Below are 14888 nucleotides of genomic sequence, written 5' to 3' on the forward strand. Positions count from 1 at the left end.
CCTGATATAAAAAAAAACTATGCAATAATATTTGTGTTTTGTGCCAAACATTGTTTCACTGCTTGAAGTCTTTTTGAAATGCAATTCAAAACATACAGATCATCGTCCCGGCAAGATTGCGACAAACACTCACTGCAATCATTGATGTGTCGCTCACAGCCCATTGCAACATGACGTTGCATTAGTATGAAACTTAAATGTTGGTGGCATGCATCTTCCAGTGACAACAAGTGGTTGTCAACGCCATGAGGCGCCTCACTTCTCAGGGCGTCCACAAGGTTGAAGAGATATTCGAGATTATGTCCACTGTTGCCACGAGCGTTAACCATTGTTCTGGCAACCAAATCCGCACTGGCTGGTCCTAGGTAGTGCTGATTGGTTGGTGTTGCTACGAATGTAACCACATTGAGACAATGCGACGTATGTTCAGTATAAAACTCCAAGGCTTGGATTGCATATCCGCCTTTTGATATCTCCCTTGTAAATAAATGGCGTAGTGCACTGTGTATTTGCGATTTTCCTTTGAGGTGATAAGCAACGCCCCATGTTTCTCCGTTTGGCTCTTCAACAAGAGTTGCGACTCTTCCCGGCTAAAAAAGCGAGTGGACTTCATATTTATGGAATTTATGTGCAATCAAAAATTTATTGCAATTAACTTACCGAACCAGGGACACCACGATGTGTGACATTGCCTTGCCAAAATCTTCGAACAAATCCGCGAACACGCCCGATTACACGGTTTTCGTATTCGAAATTGGGTTTCCATATCAACGAACCATACCCAAAAACCAGCAGTTGAGGATTAGGGTTGTTTTTAACTGATTGAAGATGTTCTTCTTGTAATCTCGCACATTTTAAAAATTGTTGCAAAGATGACTCAAACGTTTCTTTCGACATAGCCAGTTTTTCACGTTATACCGTATTTCGTAGCTAAAACCTTAGTTGTTTTTTCTAAAAAACACTGGAAATAAGAATTATTTTGAACACCTAAATTACGTTTTCTGTAGTACTAATCTTTCGTAAAACTCACAACAAATATTTTAAACTCCAATTACTGTCGATCAACATAATCACTAGAAACAACTCTTCACCTTTACTAATGTAATTTCTTCCTTTTTGTTTCTGCTACAACGCCTTCAACAAATCTCTACAAACTGATCGTTCAAGGGTTCGTGCAGTGCATCTACACCAGCGCTCAGCTGATTCAATCGCCAGTCAGCTGATCACAAGAAAAAAAACACTACGCGTTCGCACTGACATAGCCAAGGGGCGTATCAAAAATGTCTTGTGTGAAAGAGAAAACCAAAGTAATTTCCGGAATTACAAGCAGGCACTTACTAAAACTGATTGATTTTTGTTATGAAATATGCAAAGTTAGTTATATAGGAAATTGCTTGCCTAGAAGTAGAAAATCAACAAATTGTTAAAAAACATATTTTTGATCCGCCATGTAAAGGCTTAGTGTTTGTTGCGTCATTCATTGTTTGGCAACTTTTGGTCAATTAAATTTCTTTAATTTGCTTCACCACGAAGATTATGGGTTTTTACGTCGTGTAATCGTGTTTAATAAAGTGTCTTTGTCCTTACCAATACCCCCGAGCTACATTTGCGCGTGTCTGTATTTCATCACAAAACCCTTATGTTAGACAAAATTTCTCACGGTAAAGTCCCAACACGTAACATCAGCGGAAAGGGTAAGTAAAGCTCCTGCTCAATGCGGGAAACAGATGCATGGAATTTCATGACGCATTTTCAACTTCCCAGTATTCTCAATTGCAGTCGCAGTGCTTAGATGCACATTGCAAAATAAAATGGAAAATTTGCACACCTTTTAGGTTTAAAAGTAAGGCACTTATTTGGAAGTCCGTAGTTCTTCTAAATTCGTTTATGCTTGACATTAAATTTATGAACTTCCACGGAAACGAGGAACCGGTGTTTACCACTAAATTGTTGTTACACCGAGGACCAACTATTTTTTACACCAACTATTGCGAAACAAATAACTAAAAATGTACAGTGCCGATTCACGGTCTGGTAAGTGAAGTGTTTGCTGCGGCATCCGTGCTTTCTAATTCTTTTGTCATATGTAAGACATATGCATTCTATTTCCAATATCCGGGGCTTCATGTTGCACAAAAATGCGTGTAATAAATTTAAAAAACGGTATATTTGTGAGAATTATTTATTGACCGCAACTCATCCATCACATTTTAATTCTAACATTACAAAGGCATCCTAATTCAAATATTTTCTGGTACAGTTTGTCTAAGACTTGCTATCTCGTCTGTTGGCGGGGTATACCTCAACTGCTGTATTTTGACATGGTCGAGGTAATAGAGATAAAAGGTTCCGGTAACAGACAAGTTTGTCTGGCGCAGGGGTTATTAAACTACAGCCTGCGGGTCTGATCCTACAAGGCTAGTTCATCCAGCCCACCTGGATTGGTCCCCAAAACAAAAACATTTTGTATATTGCAATGCCCCATAAATCTAGTTTTTCCTGAAAATCACTACATATTCCGAATATTTTTAGTTCCTGCTTCTTTGACACAGAAACTATAAAAATTATTGCATTGAAATGCACTCTAGGTAAAAGTTATCTTACCTTTGAATGTTATCTGACCCCCGATAGTCACATACTAACATATGTATAGCCCTTTGTTAAAAAGTTTGGTTACCCCTGGTCGTGCGCATGGACAGCTATATAATCGTCTGTAGCGACAAAAATCGTCACAATTAGTTTAGGGCAGTAACCACCACCCTTAGAGAAAATTGCTGGATCGGCCCGGTCTGGAAAAGTCTTTTAATGTCGAAATGTTTGCATATTTTTTCCCTCTACTTTGGATGTATTGAATTTAACTCCATTGGCCCCCTAACACTATAGTCCGTTTTGACCAGTTGTAGCAATTGTTCTATTGGAATCTTTCGAATGTGCATTTAGACCAGTGTCCCGTATTAATCAGTTTACCGCAAGGCGATGCTAAGTATGCAACTGTAATAACTTTTATAAATGAATTTTATCTTTCCAATGTTTTACGTTAAAACAGTCTAATTCGTTATCGCAAACTTCATCATAAGAAAACACTACATAATTACAAAGACCTGGTCGTGTCTATTGCGTGGAAAATCATTCCCTCTCTTTGATATGCTGCGAAACATTTGTGTAGGTCTTCGGTTATTACCAAAACAAAAATGTGGTTTATATTCACAAGAAATTCCAAACGGAAACAACAACAAAAACAGGCGACAACAAAACTATTGACCGACGAATTAATTGTAAGTCAAGAAACAAGCATGGTGCCTGTATGATACAGCACACTACGTTAGCCGCAATGGCTTTGGTAAAGAAATACACAAGCAGCAACACACATTTAAGTTATTTCCAAAAAGACGCATAAGCAGTAACAAGAGATAGAGACTGCTGTATTTGGCACGTACGCATACACCCAACAATTAACATGGCAGTAAAACCAAATGAAAGTCCAAACACACAAAGGGCTGCTTATTATCGTACATATATATGCTACGCTTTTTGTCGACATTCTGTCACCGCAAACTTTTCTTAAAAAAAACTCTTATATGCATACAATCACAACAATCGCGATTAGGGAATGTTAGGGAGTAAGAAAGCTTCTTTGTGATTTCCATTCACTTGTATGCCTTGTTTGCGAAAAAAAGTAATAAATCGCATGTTCATCAAACCTAAAATCAAGGTACCTAAATTAAAAGTTGCCCCAATAAAAAATAGCAAATAATGCTCACCTCACAAGATTCCTTGTACGACGTGGAAAAAAAATCATGATTCGTTTGAATTTGGTTGCGACAGAGGACTGGACAGTTCCTTTCTGTTATTGGTATGGCTATACAACAGAAAAAGTTTAATCTTAGTGTCCAAATCCAGCATAAAAAAACACAACAAAATCAAAGTGTTGCCTACCACTGTTTTAGCAAGGCATCGTTTTCTTTACAAGCTTCTTCATACGTCGGTAAGCGGTTGCTGGTTTTATCTGACACATCAACACGCGATAAACGTTGAGGTATGACCCTTTCTAATTGTATTGATTTCGGTCGACAAGATATAGGGGATTGCACACCAGACCCATCTCCGTTCAAAACCAAGTGATCTTCTTCAGAATCCGTTACGAGCGCATTTTTGTTATGTTGTACAGCCATGCCAACCTGAGTGACATTTCTTTCCTGTCTGTCATCGACTTTACAGTTGTATACGTCATATTTTGAAAAACAGGTGGGAATGTTATTGGATTTGCTTGTTTTTTCGGAAGTTTCACAAATTTGAATATCGGGGAGCATGTGATGTGTTGTCGAGTCGCTGCCAAATTGATCTGGATTGTTTGGCGTCGAAAGAATAGGATTTCTTTTTCGATGGTACAACAAACAAGTTGCCGCAAAAATCAAGATCAGCACTAATATTCCGGCCCCAAGACAAATAGCAATCCACTGTGTTGTCGTTAAGTTATTTGGCTGATTAGACATTATTATTATTCGATTCTGGGGACTTTTTGTCAAGTCGTGTCTAATACGTGGTGGTTGAATATCATCCGCACCCTCCTTTGGGTATACCATTTGGCAATGGTCACCACGAAAGCCGTTTGGACATTTACAAAAGTATTGGTTATGTCCATCAACACACTGACCACCGTTCAGACAAGGACTTGGAACAGGACAATTGTTCAAAGTATTACCGCAATCTTTACCAGTGAAACCAGATGCACAAATACAACGAAAGTCATCTGTCAAATCAATGCAAATTCCGGCATTGTTGCACGATTGTTCTGAACAGTCATTGGAGTTATCCTCGCATTGTTTACCAACGTAACCTGGAGTGCACTGACACACAAAGCCACCTTTGGGCAAGTTATAACAGGTTCCACTGTTAAAGCAAGGTGATACGGAGCAATCGTTGATTTCTTCTTGGCATAATCTGCCCCTGAAACCACTTGGACATTGGCACTTAAATCCAGAATTAGTGCTTTTGCATTTCCCTCCTAAAATACATAAAATTCCACGATAAAAAATACATTATTTTACTGGTTAGAATTCTAATTCAAAGAAAGATCTAATTTGTTGACAACTTTCCCACGACCTGAAATAGGCTCAACGATATATCGAATTACTTTAGCTATACATATCGACTAATTGAGCCTTTGCCAATCCGAACAAATCGTTCTTTTCACTTACGGAAATACAAACAGGACAAAAGGTCCATTAGTTCCGCAAACAAACAAGGTTGCGCCTTTACCTATAGCGTACAAGATACAAAAGAACAGGCTACAACCCATGATAACGTGGGAAACGGTAACATTATATCCCACAATGAAGCCCTACTCATATGGTAGATTACTTTTCCACTCTCGTTACCCACTAAAAGTAACAACAAAAAAACAGCCAAACATGTTTAAATTATATTTACCATTTCTGCATTTATCGCGCGTACAACCAGTGTAAACGAGTTCGCATTGATCGCCCATCCAGCCGTCCAAACACTGGCAATCGTAACTTCCGGCAATGTTGCGACACAATCCGCCATTTTTGCACGGTTTGTCGTAACAAGTCAAAGCCTCGTCGCAGTTTGAACCATAGAATCCATTGGGACAAATGCACTGATAATCGTTGATTAAATCCTGCCAACATAAATTTGATGGAATAACTGTTTGTAAATACGCAAGAGTCTGATCATTTGTTAAAATTTGTATCAAATTCCTTGAAACTACATCCTTCCTTGGGAAACGTTTCAGTTATGGTTGGACACAAGAAACTGGGTATGGTGCCAGTACGTTGTAATATAGAAGAAAGGGAAGTGACTTTTTATTGTTCTGCAGGATTTTTAGCGAAATTCAATGACCATTCGCACCTGCCCCCCAATTCGCAGGCGACTGATGTTTGATTTAAACGCCACACTCCCACAAGCAGCCAAATGCAAGTGTTGTGTGAAAAAAGTAGCAGTATTAACTGGCTACGTAACACTTCACGCACATACACAAAAACCAAACATGTCAGATATATTTTCCAACAAACACATCCCATTATGTAATTTAAGCAGCGTGAACATTGCTTATTTCATTTCTAAGTTTTATGCTTATTTTCAGTAGAAACGTTAAAAAAAACATGCGTTTATTCATAAAAACGTGCTTATTTCCGTTTTGTTCATGTTCATTATGGTTTAAATCTTACCACACAGTGAGTTCCGTTAGTGCAAGGCGATGACAAGCATTCATTTGTTTCCGATTCACAGTCCTTTCCATAAAACCCAGGCTTACATTCGCAGGTGTAACTTCCTTGGCCCGTATTTGAACACAGGGCCCCGTTTTGACAAGGTCGGTGATTGGTACAATAGTTTAAATCTGAAATTTGTTTTTTTTTAGAAATCTTCTATCGTATGTATAATGAATACAATTTGTACCTTGGTTGCAAAACAATCCTCCCCAACCAGGGGTACAATTGCACTCGAAAGCGTTTATGCATTTTCCGTTTTTACAGCCAGGCAAAACTGCACATTTATCGCACAAAGTTCCATTCCATCCAATCTCGCAACTGTTTGCGTAGTACAAAAGATTAACTGATACAGAACAAACGCTCATGGTCGAATAAACACAACGTTTGGACAGATGAATGCCGAAAAACACTGGGCAAATACTTACTTGCATTCGTTTGGTCGCTCACACGCACCATGTTCAGGATGACAGCCTTCTTTGCAAATTGCTGTAATCAAAATACAAAAAGTAATCTCGTGAAAGAATTTTATTAAAAATTTACGATAATCTGTTTTTTGGCGAAATCATAATCAGATCAAAGAGGGGCAGCGGAGTTAAGTAGAGCAGAATTAAATTGATTGAATTGTAACAAGATAGTGACCCGAGTAACTCTGTTGTTCCCTAGTTTCTTGTGTGATATTTATAAGATGTCCATACAGTTTTGAGTCTTATTACTTTTAAGTACCGTCGAGTTTATTTGTTCAGGGTGTGTACAGTGATGCCTGTGGTCCAGAAAAGGTTTGGGGCCATTCAAGAGTAACACTCTTAAACTGTGCATTTGCTATATAAAATGACTTTAAACGTTTAATCTAACAAAATGCATTATTTATGAGACTCTGAAATTGCTTGTAATGTTAAAATAAAACAACACACCCCACCTAATTGACATTACATTGTTATTTTGAAAGGTGCATCTCTCTAAACGGACAAACATTGGGAATTACCCAACCAAACATGTTTTTCTTCAGAATTTTTGCTTTTGGCCACATTAACAGATAGCAAACAGTTGTAAATAATTTGTTTTCGTTGCAGGTATAACCAGCGGACTTACGTTCTGCACAAATTTTTCGTTTAGAGATTCCAGTCCATCCAGGCAAGCAAACCTTTCCACCATTTTCGTCACATGTGAAGTGACCAAACATATCATCACGTGGGCGGCAATATATGTTACATCCATCACCATATTGATGGGGCTGACAGCGAACTCGATAGGAGTACTGAAGCTCGGTGTCTGAGTATCGGTGTGGAATTGGCCGAGTCCAATTTCCATCAACGGACGAAACCGGCAACGCTGTGCCCCGCTTTATCAGTCTCGATATGATTAAATTACTATCTAAAACGACAATACAAAGCGTTAAACACATATTTACATTGAAACAACAGTCTTGTCCTAAAACCAGTCTGGGCGCTGTGGTGAGCAGCTGGCGACCCGAAAATAATCTATTATCGAATTAGTGAGACATATGGCGCCTTTGTGCACCAACTGAACAATAAAACGAATCGTTTAATCGATGTGTTTTAAGCTATTTTACAATAGGTTGTCTGCAGTTCACGACAAATTTTAATTGGCGTAAAAAACATATGTTGTGGTTTATATTTGGAGCATCAGTTTGCATATATTTTACCTCTGCTCGCTAAAACTGGCGTTTTTTCTCCATTAGCTTTGACATGAAGAATGTCCACAATCAACGTGAATGTTCCCTGCAAATAAAACCAAAAAAAATCGGTTTTTTTAGTTTTTTGTGTTCAGGTTCTTCCGTTTTTAGCTTATAACGCACGCTATCGTAATGTGCTATAAAATATTCATTCCTCCATAACATGTCACTATAACATTCTTAAATAATACAATGGAACAGCACAGCACAGCACAGCAGTTGCCTTGCACTGAAGATGGTCACAGTTGGTTGAAAACTTTCTGATATTGTTATCTAGCAATTTCCTATCTCTGACATTCATTATTAAGATCATACGTACACAAATTCACCTAGCAGGTACTAAATAGTAAAAACCAGTTTCAATAAAATTCGTTCGTTTTTTATGTGTTTACATGCAAATTTTTAGTAAATACATGTAGACTACCTCTGAAGTTAGAAAATATACATGTAGACTATGCTATAACAAGTAAACTCACTGGCCATCGTAGTGTAAAGTTAAATTGTATAGGATGTTGCTGAAAATAAGTCGTCTTTTGTGGCTCGAAGGTGTTTTCACCAATAATCGGCGTCCGTGTATCTCCAAATGTACATGGGCGTTTGGTGTCTACTGTCGCTTGATAATGTGTCAAACAAATACGAAAAGCAGTTCTACACGGATGTTGACACTGCTTCGTTTGCACCCTTGAACCATCATTAAGGCAACAATTTCCATTTCTTTGTTTGCCTTCGTCATTGACAAAACGATCCAAGCGCAACTCAAACATTCCCGATGCATTACCCTGTTAAATCATATACATGCCTACAGCGATAAGACACGACTACAATTTATGAAATTGTTAATTGCTTACCGTTGTTGCATTTATTATCAAACACAATCCAACATAATAGATGACCAAGTGCGACGAGCCAAAGCATAAAGTACTCATTTCGGTCCCAACTGAATGTAATTCTTTGTGGTCTTGCTTTATTCCGCTGGGATGTTGCACCAGAACAGAAGACAGCTGTTGTATTTCTCAAAGCACACTACAGTCTTGTTTAAATCAAATACACACAGGTAAAAATCTATATCTGACAACGAAATAATGTTTCAATCCACAGTTCACATCTTAAACGCCTCTGTTTTACACCAATCACTCTTTACAAATTTATCTCCCAGGCGTCTTACTACACGCGGGACGCGACAGGCGAGCAATTGAAAGCTAATGAGCTTTCTAAAAGCTCCAAGCCGCCTTTTTTCTTTCGAGCCTTTTTCAACAATTCAATCGGGTAGATAAATTGCTTATTTTCAGCTGCCTTGACTTACTGTTAAATAACAGCGATTTTATCCACGTTTCATACACCGTAAAATGTAAATGTGAAACATGCCTAAAACTGTTTTTACACACTTGAATTTTAATAACGTACCATAGCTAAAACGTGATTTGTTATGCCACATTGTTGTAGCAAGACTTACTGACTTAAGAGTACTACATTGCAAAACTCAACTGACCATGCACCAAGTAACACATTCGTTAACTGTTATTTAGGGCAGTGAGATGAGCGATTTAAAAAACTAAGCGCGCAGGGCGCTGATTACTGATTACAAGTGCCCGCTGTGTTACGGAACTGCTTGCTCAAGACGCTTTGTGACCTGGCAGACGTCTGAAGCCAAAGCTCCACGCGTTTCAAAAATGAATAAGACCTCGGAAGCGTCTGCTCCCCGAGAAGCCACAAATTCTGAAGAAGTCTGCACACTGCAACAATGCTAGCACCAGTAAACATCCTACTAAATCCCACTGTATAAACATTATAGTTAGTTGGGGTTGGCAAAACACAGTTTATGACATCAAAATACTATAGGTGTATGAGAGGGCAATTACAAATAATTACTTATCTTAATACAAATTACAACTGTCTACAATGCCGTTCTACCCTTAGAACAACACACAAACATTTTAACAAAGTAAAGCCTCTGTTTCCTTTCCGTGGTTGTTCGATTGTAACGCGTTTTAAACAATCCTAAAAATGTTTGTTTTATAATCACGTGTATTCACTAAATACACGCGTGTGACTTTATTATTGCAAATTTATATGCGTAGATCAAATTCTTATGGCGATGATAAGGAAGTCTGATTACGCTAGAAAATTACTTGTTTATTTTGTGCTAACGCAGCTGCAATTTTTCCATGTAAAATGTACTGCTAAATGAGCAGCTGCAATGCGGGGCGTTTTACTACATAATTCGTGACAGTGATAGGGCAATAGAACAATAAATATCTTAACTTTCCTTACAGCGACGCGTGCTGCCACCGACGCCGCCTGTCGTTCGTGGTACTCCAGCCGTTACGAAGGTTTTAGAGGTCTTTTATTTGTTCTTACAAGGGACAAGTCAACAGCCGGCGTGCGATCGTCACCCGCAGGGCACGCGTCGACCAGCATACGGCGTTCGAAAAATTGAACCATGATCAAATCTACAACAATTTTAGGATTTTATGACTAAAACTATTACAACTTTTGTATCGAAATAAGAGTATTGTTACATTGTAGGCCCTGATGATAATAATTGAAGGTTTTAATTTTTGTGGCAACAAGTAAAAACACCTGCTAAATTCAAAATAACACGTTGTGCATCCGTATCAATACGGATAATCTAGCCGAGTTTAATGGCATAAAAAGCAATGTCTTAGCTGGTAATAATTAGCACCAGAGTTGATTACTATTTGTTCGCACCTCGTCTCGAATAGTCACCAAAGCGCTGTTTATCATTTGTCACCTTTTACTCATTAGCATTTTTCACCTATAGACAGGGTTTCCATCGGCCTTGACCCCCTAAAACAAACTGTTTTTTGATGACGCAGCACATAAAAATTGTGATTTATTTCTGTTAAATTACCGATTTTAAAGAATAAAAATGATTACATCAGGCTCATGACCTTCTTCCATAGACGATGGTTAGTTTGAGCGCCACATGAGCGCTCAAATAAGCTGTACCTACAACAGTGCGCCAATTAACTTAAAATTCTCTTTTCATGCAAATTAGCACGCCAAATGAAAATAAGCATTTTGTATAAGCTGCAGACAGGTGGCCACTGTTTCGACCTAAAAGGTCTCATCAGTGAAGCTGGTGTGACTATAAGACGACTTTGCTGACCAAACGGCCAAGCAAAGACTTCCACTTTGTGGTGACTATACAATCACCGTCATCCGTTGGGCACCAAACTAGGTGCAACCTTACGGAAAAAAACAAGGTGGAAACACCATGACCAAGCAAAGCTCAACCAATAGTGCCGTCAGGTCCCGTGTCACGATAATCATACGATAAGCAATGTGGAGCCAATAAATGAAACAATTCATATTATTGGCTCCACATTGCTTATCATACGAAAATAAGCATGTTTGTTGGAAATAACCACATATCTTTTTTGCTTAGAAACCCCCCTAAAAACAAGCACAAATCTTGGAAATAAGCACGTATGACTGGGTATAGGCATCATAGTAACTGGCGCGTGATTATTTTTAAATGGCATGTGGCAGCTAAAAACACTTTTCAATATTTTATGACCACTTTGGTTCGGTAAAATGAACGCAAGGCTTCTCGAAGAGCTGTTCTGTCGTTTTAAATATTTCATGGCAATTCTCGTCGTATATTTAATATATTAGGTAAGTAACGTGAAATGCTAAAAAAAAAGATGTAGGCTCTTCTCATAGTATTGGTAAACACAACTTAATATCCATGATAGCGACGAACAACCACAATCACTTCGTTCGTTCTCATTACATGTCACATGTTTCTTGCGTAATTTCCTTGAACTATTCTCCCAAACAAAGGAGTCAAAGCTCCACAACGACTGTGGGAATCGGTGTTTACGGATGTTCTCTATGAAGTTAAGAAACTTTCTGCACGCCTAATACCGATATAGTGATTACATTGACAAACATCCTACTTTGTTTTTTAAACACATCCATAACTTGCTGTATTACAGTTCGTTTTCATTGAGTCCTATTAGGCGTCACTATTAAACAACACTAGGGAACTGCTGATGTAGTGCGGTTTACTGTGTGTTTAGCACCATGTCATGCATGTACGGAATTTCCTGTGGCAGCCAACGACCAATAGAAGGAGTGTGCTAGAAGTCGCATATGTAATTCAGAGCATTTCCTATTGCTTAGTGTATACTTTGCCAACTTGGCTGGTTCGGTGTTAAGACTACAAAATTTGCTTTAAACTATTGGCGTCTTTCCCTTCTTTGCCACAAAGTATTATCCACAATATCATCTGCATAGCCAGCACTTTCGATGGATTGTATCCGCCCACAAAAGTATATTGTTCGCAATTCGGGATGAAAATAGAAAACCACGTCAACTTTTGTTCATTTGATTTTTCGTCGTGATTATTCGGTGCTATATGCAACAAGCTGTAGCAGCTTTCCTGATATTCGCATGATCGCAAATAGAGACATCGTTCTGAATGAATACTCGAATCAATCCTTATGTATATGTACATTATATGTTTGTTATCTATCAAAAATCTGCATTACCAATGCTGTTAAACTATGCCCACACAGCTTAGCTCGAATTGGAATGCCCGAAACTAGGTGGCATAGCGTAACTTCACAAAAAAATAAAATTGAGCGTATTCTGTAGTGTAAAATTTCTGGATAAATTAAAACGTTTTTTTCCAACTTGCGTCAGCGTTATCAACATTAGATGATGGTAAGGTCGTGCGATCCGATTGTCTCGCTGATTTTGCCAGGTTGTCTCGCAAATGAAAGGTGCAGGATAAGAGTAATACAAATGCAACTATAAACGTAACCACAAAAGGGTAAAAACACAGTGGTAGAGCTATATTAAAGGATGGTTCAACTTTATTGTTTAATCGCGACATTGTGAATACGTCACGCTTGAGCACATCTGATGTCCGTTCGCCTTCATGAAAATTTCTCTCACCAAAATAAATGTCATACTGCTTTCCAACATAGACTTTTCTGTTTCGGACATTTATAATTTGGTTAAAACTCAGGACGCTGCACGCTTTCTCCATTAATAACCTGAACGAACGTTAGCACAACTAAGCAACAATTTGCGAATACTGTTTTTCTGTTGACCTACAAATTACATAGCCGCCTACATAAATATTTCATTGCATCTTGCTCAGATCCATTCTTTGTAGACCAACTTGGTTACTTTCGTCATCAGCACACGTCTCGCCACAAATTACTTTTGTATCTAGCAAACACATTTGACAGGTATTAACGTTTACATATGAGAGTTTAGTCTACCTTGCAACAATTGTATTCAACCTCTTTCGTACCGCGATCCTGTTAATAATTTACGAAAGGTTAAATTCCTATTATAGTATTTCAAAAGGTCATACAATTTTATTAGTGGTCGTTAAATACTTCCTCTACAGACAACGGTTTAATTTTTCGCTGTAGCGACATAGATTTTAGTGTCGTTATTCGAAATTTGCTGCTGATTGTTCAAAATTTGTAAGCATCAATCCAACGACATGGATTTGACCCTGTACAATTAATAAATATAAACGGCACGTCAAGGCTCCGTGTGAAGAACATTTGTCCTGTTCAATATGTTCGTTCAAATCATCAGAAAGCAGTAGACGTGTTGGTATTACCATGCTGTTGCGGTATAGGTTTATAGCCTAATGTGTATATCAGGGTTCATCATTGGCGGCCTATGGCTCCCCCTTGTGATGCACGAGGCGTTTTTCGGTTAGCCCCACAAACAAAGTCTGCATTGATTGCTCTTAAAGATTCATTACAAAGGGATTTAATTGGCTGGTTTTTGCTTGCTTTTTTTTGTGAAAAAAACAGGGGGCCTTCAACGTTGCCGTCGTAAGTGTTAATGTAAAAGCCGAACTGCAATGTGCATTGCCATCCACTAAACCACGCATTAATTTTTTTTAATTGATATCCCCTAAATCACGCAAAACCAAGTTTTATATCGAAAAAAACAGCACCTATCCCTTTCATTGATGAGGGAGTGGGGGCGCAAGATTTTTTTGAGGTGATGTCTCTTCCCGACAGAGTAGTGTAGGGACCGGGGATAAATAACGGCCAATTGCGATGGCCAAAAAGAAAGATAAATTATTTCAGAGGGGAGCGACCAAGACAATTTAAGGATCGGACTTTTTGATGTCTGGGCCCGTGGCCTTGCAGAATGTTTCTTCTTGGTCATCGCAATTGGCCGTTATCCCCGGTCCCTACACAACTCCATGTCGGGAAGAGACACCACCTCCACAAAATGGGAAGAATAAATGTGTAAAATAGCAATACTGTGTTCACCTCGGCATCACCAAAAGACATGCAGGAAAATTATATTTTTTCTGGTGCAGATCGATGGCATCCTTCGATGGCACACTTGCAACCAGAGGGATGTTAGTTGACAAAAAAAAAATCGCCAGTTAACAAAACTTTGAACGCGGGTTACTCGGCCGCCCTACGAGGTAGCAGCTTGATTTTTTTACACGTAAAAGTTCATAGGCTGACCTTTCTAACGATATCAAAATTAAAAAAAAACATATTCATAATCGGTTATAATCGGTTATGAATATCATATGCGTATTATGGCGTAACTCTAAGCAATGACGTTTGCCGTTGAAATCCTTTAAAAGAAATATTCTTTTGCCTTCATTCTATCAAATAACACTAAATTTGGTCTTCTAAAAAAACAAGAACCTTGTCAAATTTGCAAAACAAAAACTATACCCCCCCTTATTTTCCCATATTTCGAACACATTTCGGCCATAAAACCTTGCACAAACGTATGCCGATAAAATCCTTTTGAACCAACAACCCTACACACTCCTGCTATCGAATAAAACCAAATTTGGCCTTCTAAGAAAACAAGAACCTTCTTTAATTGGGCAAATGCCAACCATACCCCCCTTGCGCCCTTGAACGCTATAGAGCAGCACGAGAATCGTACACCTTTCGGCCAAACAACCTTGTACAAACGTATGCCGA

The 14888-nt window shown here is 38.5% G+C and overlaps 2 protein-coding genes across 2 annotated transcripts; both read right to left on the bottom strand.

Annotated features, from left to right (window-relative positions):
* Positions 1-9: 9 nt before the first annotated feature.
* LOC145910325 (putative glutathione-specific gamma-glutamylcyclotransferase 2) lies at positions 10-945 on the bottom strand. The gene is made up of 2 exons (XM_082997404.1): positions 661-945; positions 10-590 (listed from the first exon to the last, which is right to left on the bottom strand). The coding sequence occupies exons 1-2, from the start codon at positions 895-897 to the stop codon at positions 18-20; spliced, it is 810 nt and encodes a 269-aa protein (XP_082853530.1). The 5' UTR covers positions 898-945; the 3' UTR covers positions 10-17.
* A 2230-nt stretch (positions 946-3175) lies between these two features.
* LOC145910814 (uncharacterized) lies at positions 3176-8990 on the bottom strand. The gene is made up of 11 exons (XM_082998021.1): positions 8775-8990; positions 8403-8705; positions 7897-7972; positions 7323-7604; positions 6659-6719; positions 6421-6551; positions 6192-6361; positions 5431-5641; positions 3937-5005; positions 3762-3859; positions 3176-3701 (listed from the first exon to the last, which is right to left on the bottom strand). The coding sequence occupies exons 1-10, from the start codon at positions 8850-8852 to the stop codon at positions 3796-3798; spliced, it is 2445 nt and encodes an 814-aa protein (XP_082854147.1). The 5' UTR covers positions 8853-8990; the 3' UTR covers positions 3176-3701; positions 3762-3795.
* Between the last annotated feature and the right edge of the window lie 5898 nt (positions 8991-14888).

The sequence above is a fragment of the Ascidia mentula genome, chromosome 8 (genome assembly GCF_947561715.1).
Source record: "Ascidia mentula chromosome 8, kaAscMent1.1, whole genome shotgun sequence".
In the NCBI taxonomy this organism is placed as follows: domain Eukaryota; kingdom Metazoa; phylum Chordata; class Ascidiacea; order Phlebobranchia; family Ascidiidae; genus Ascidia; species Ascidia mentula.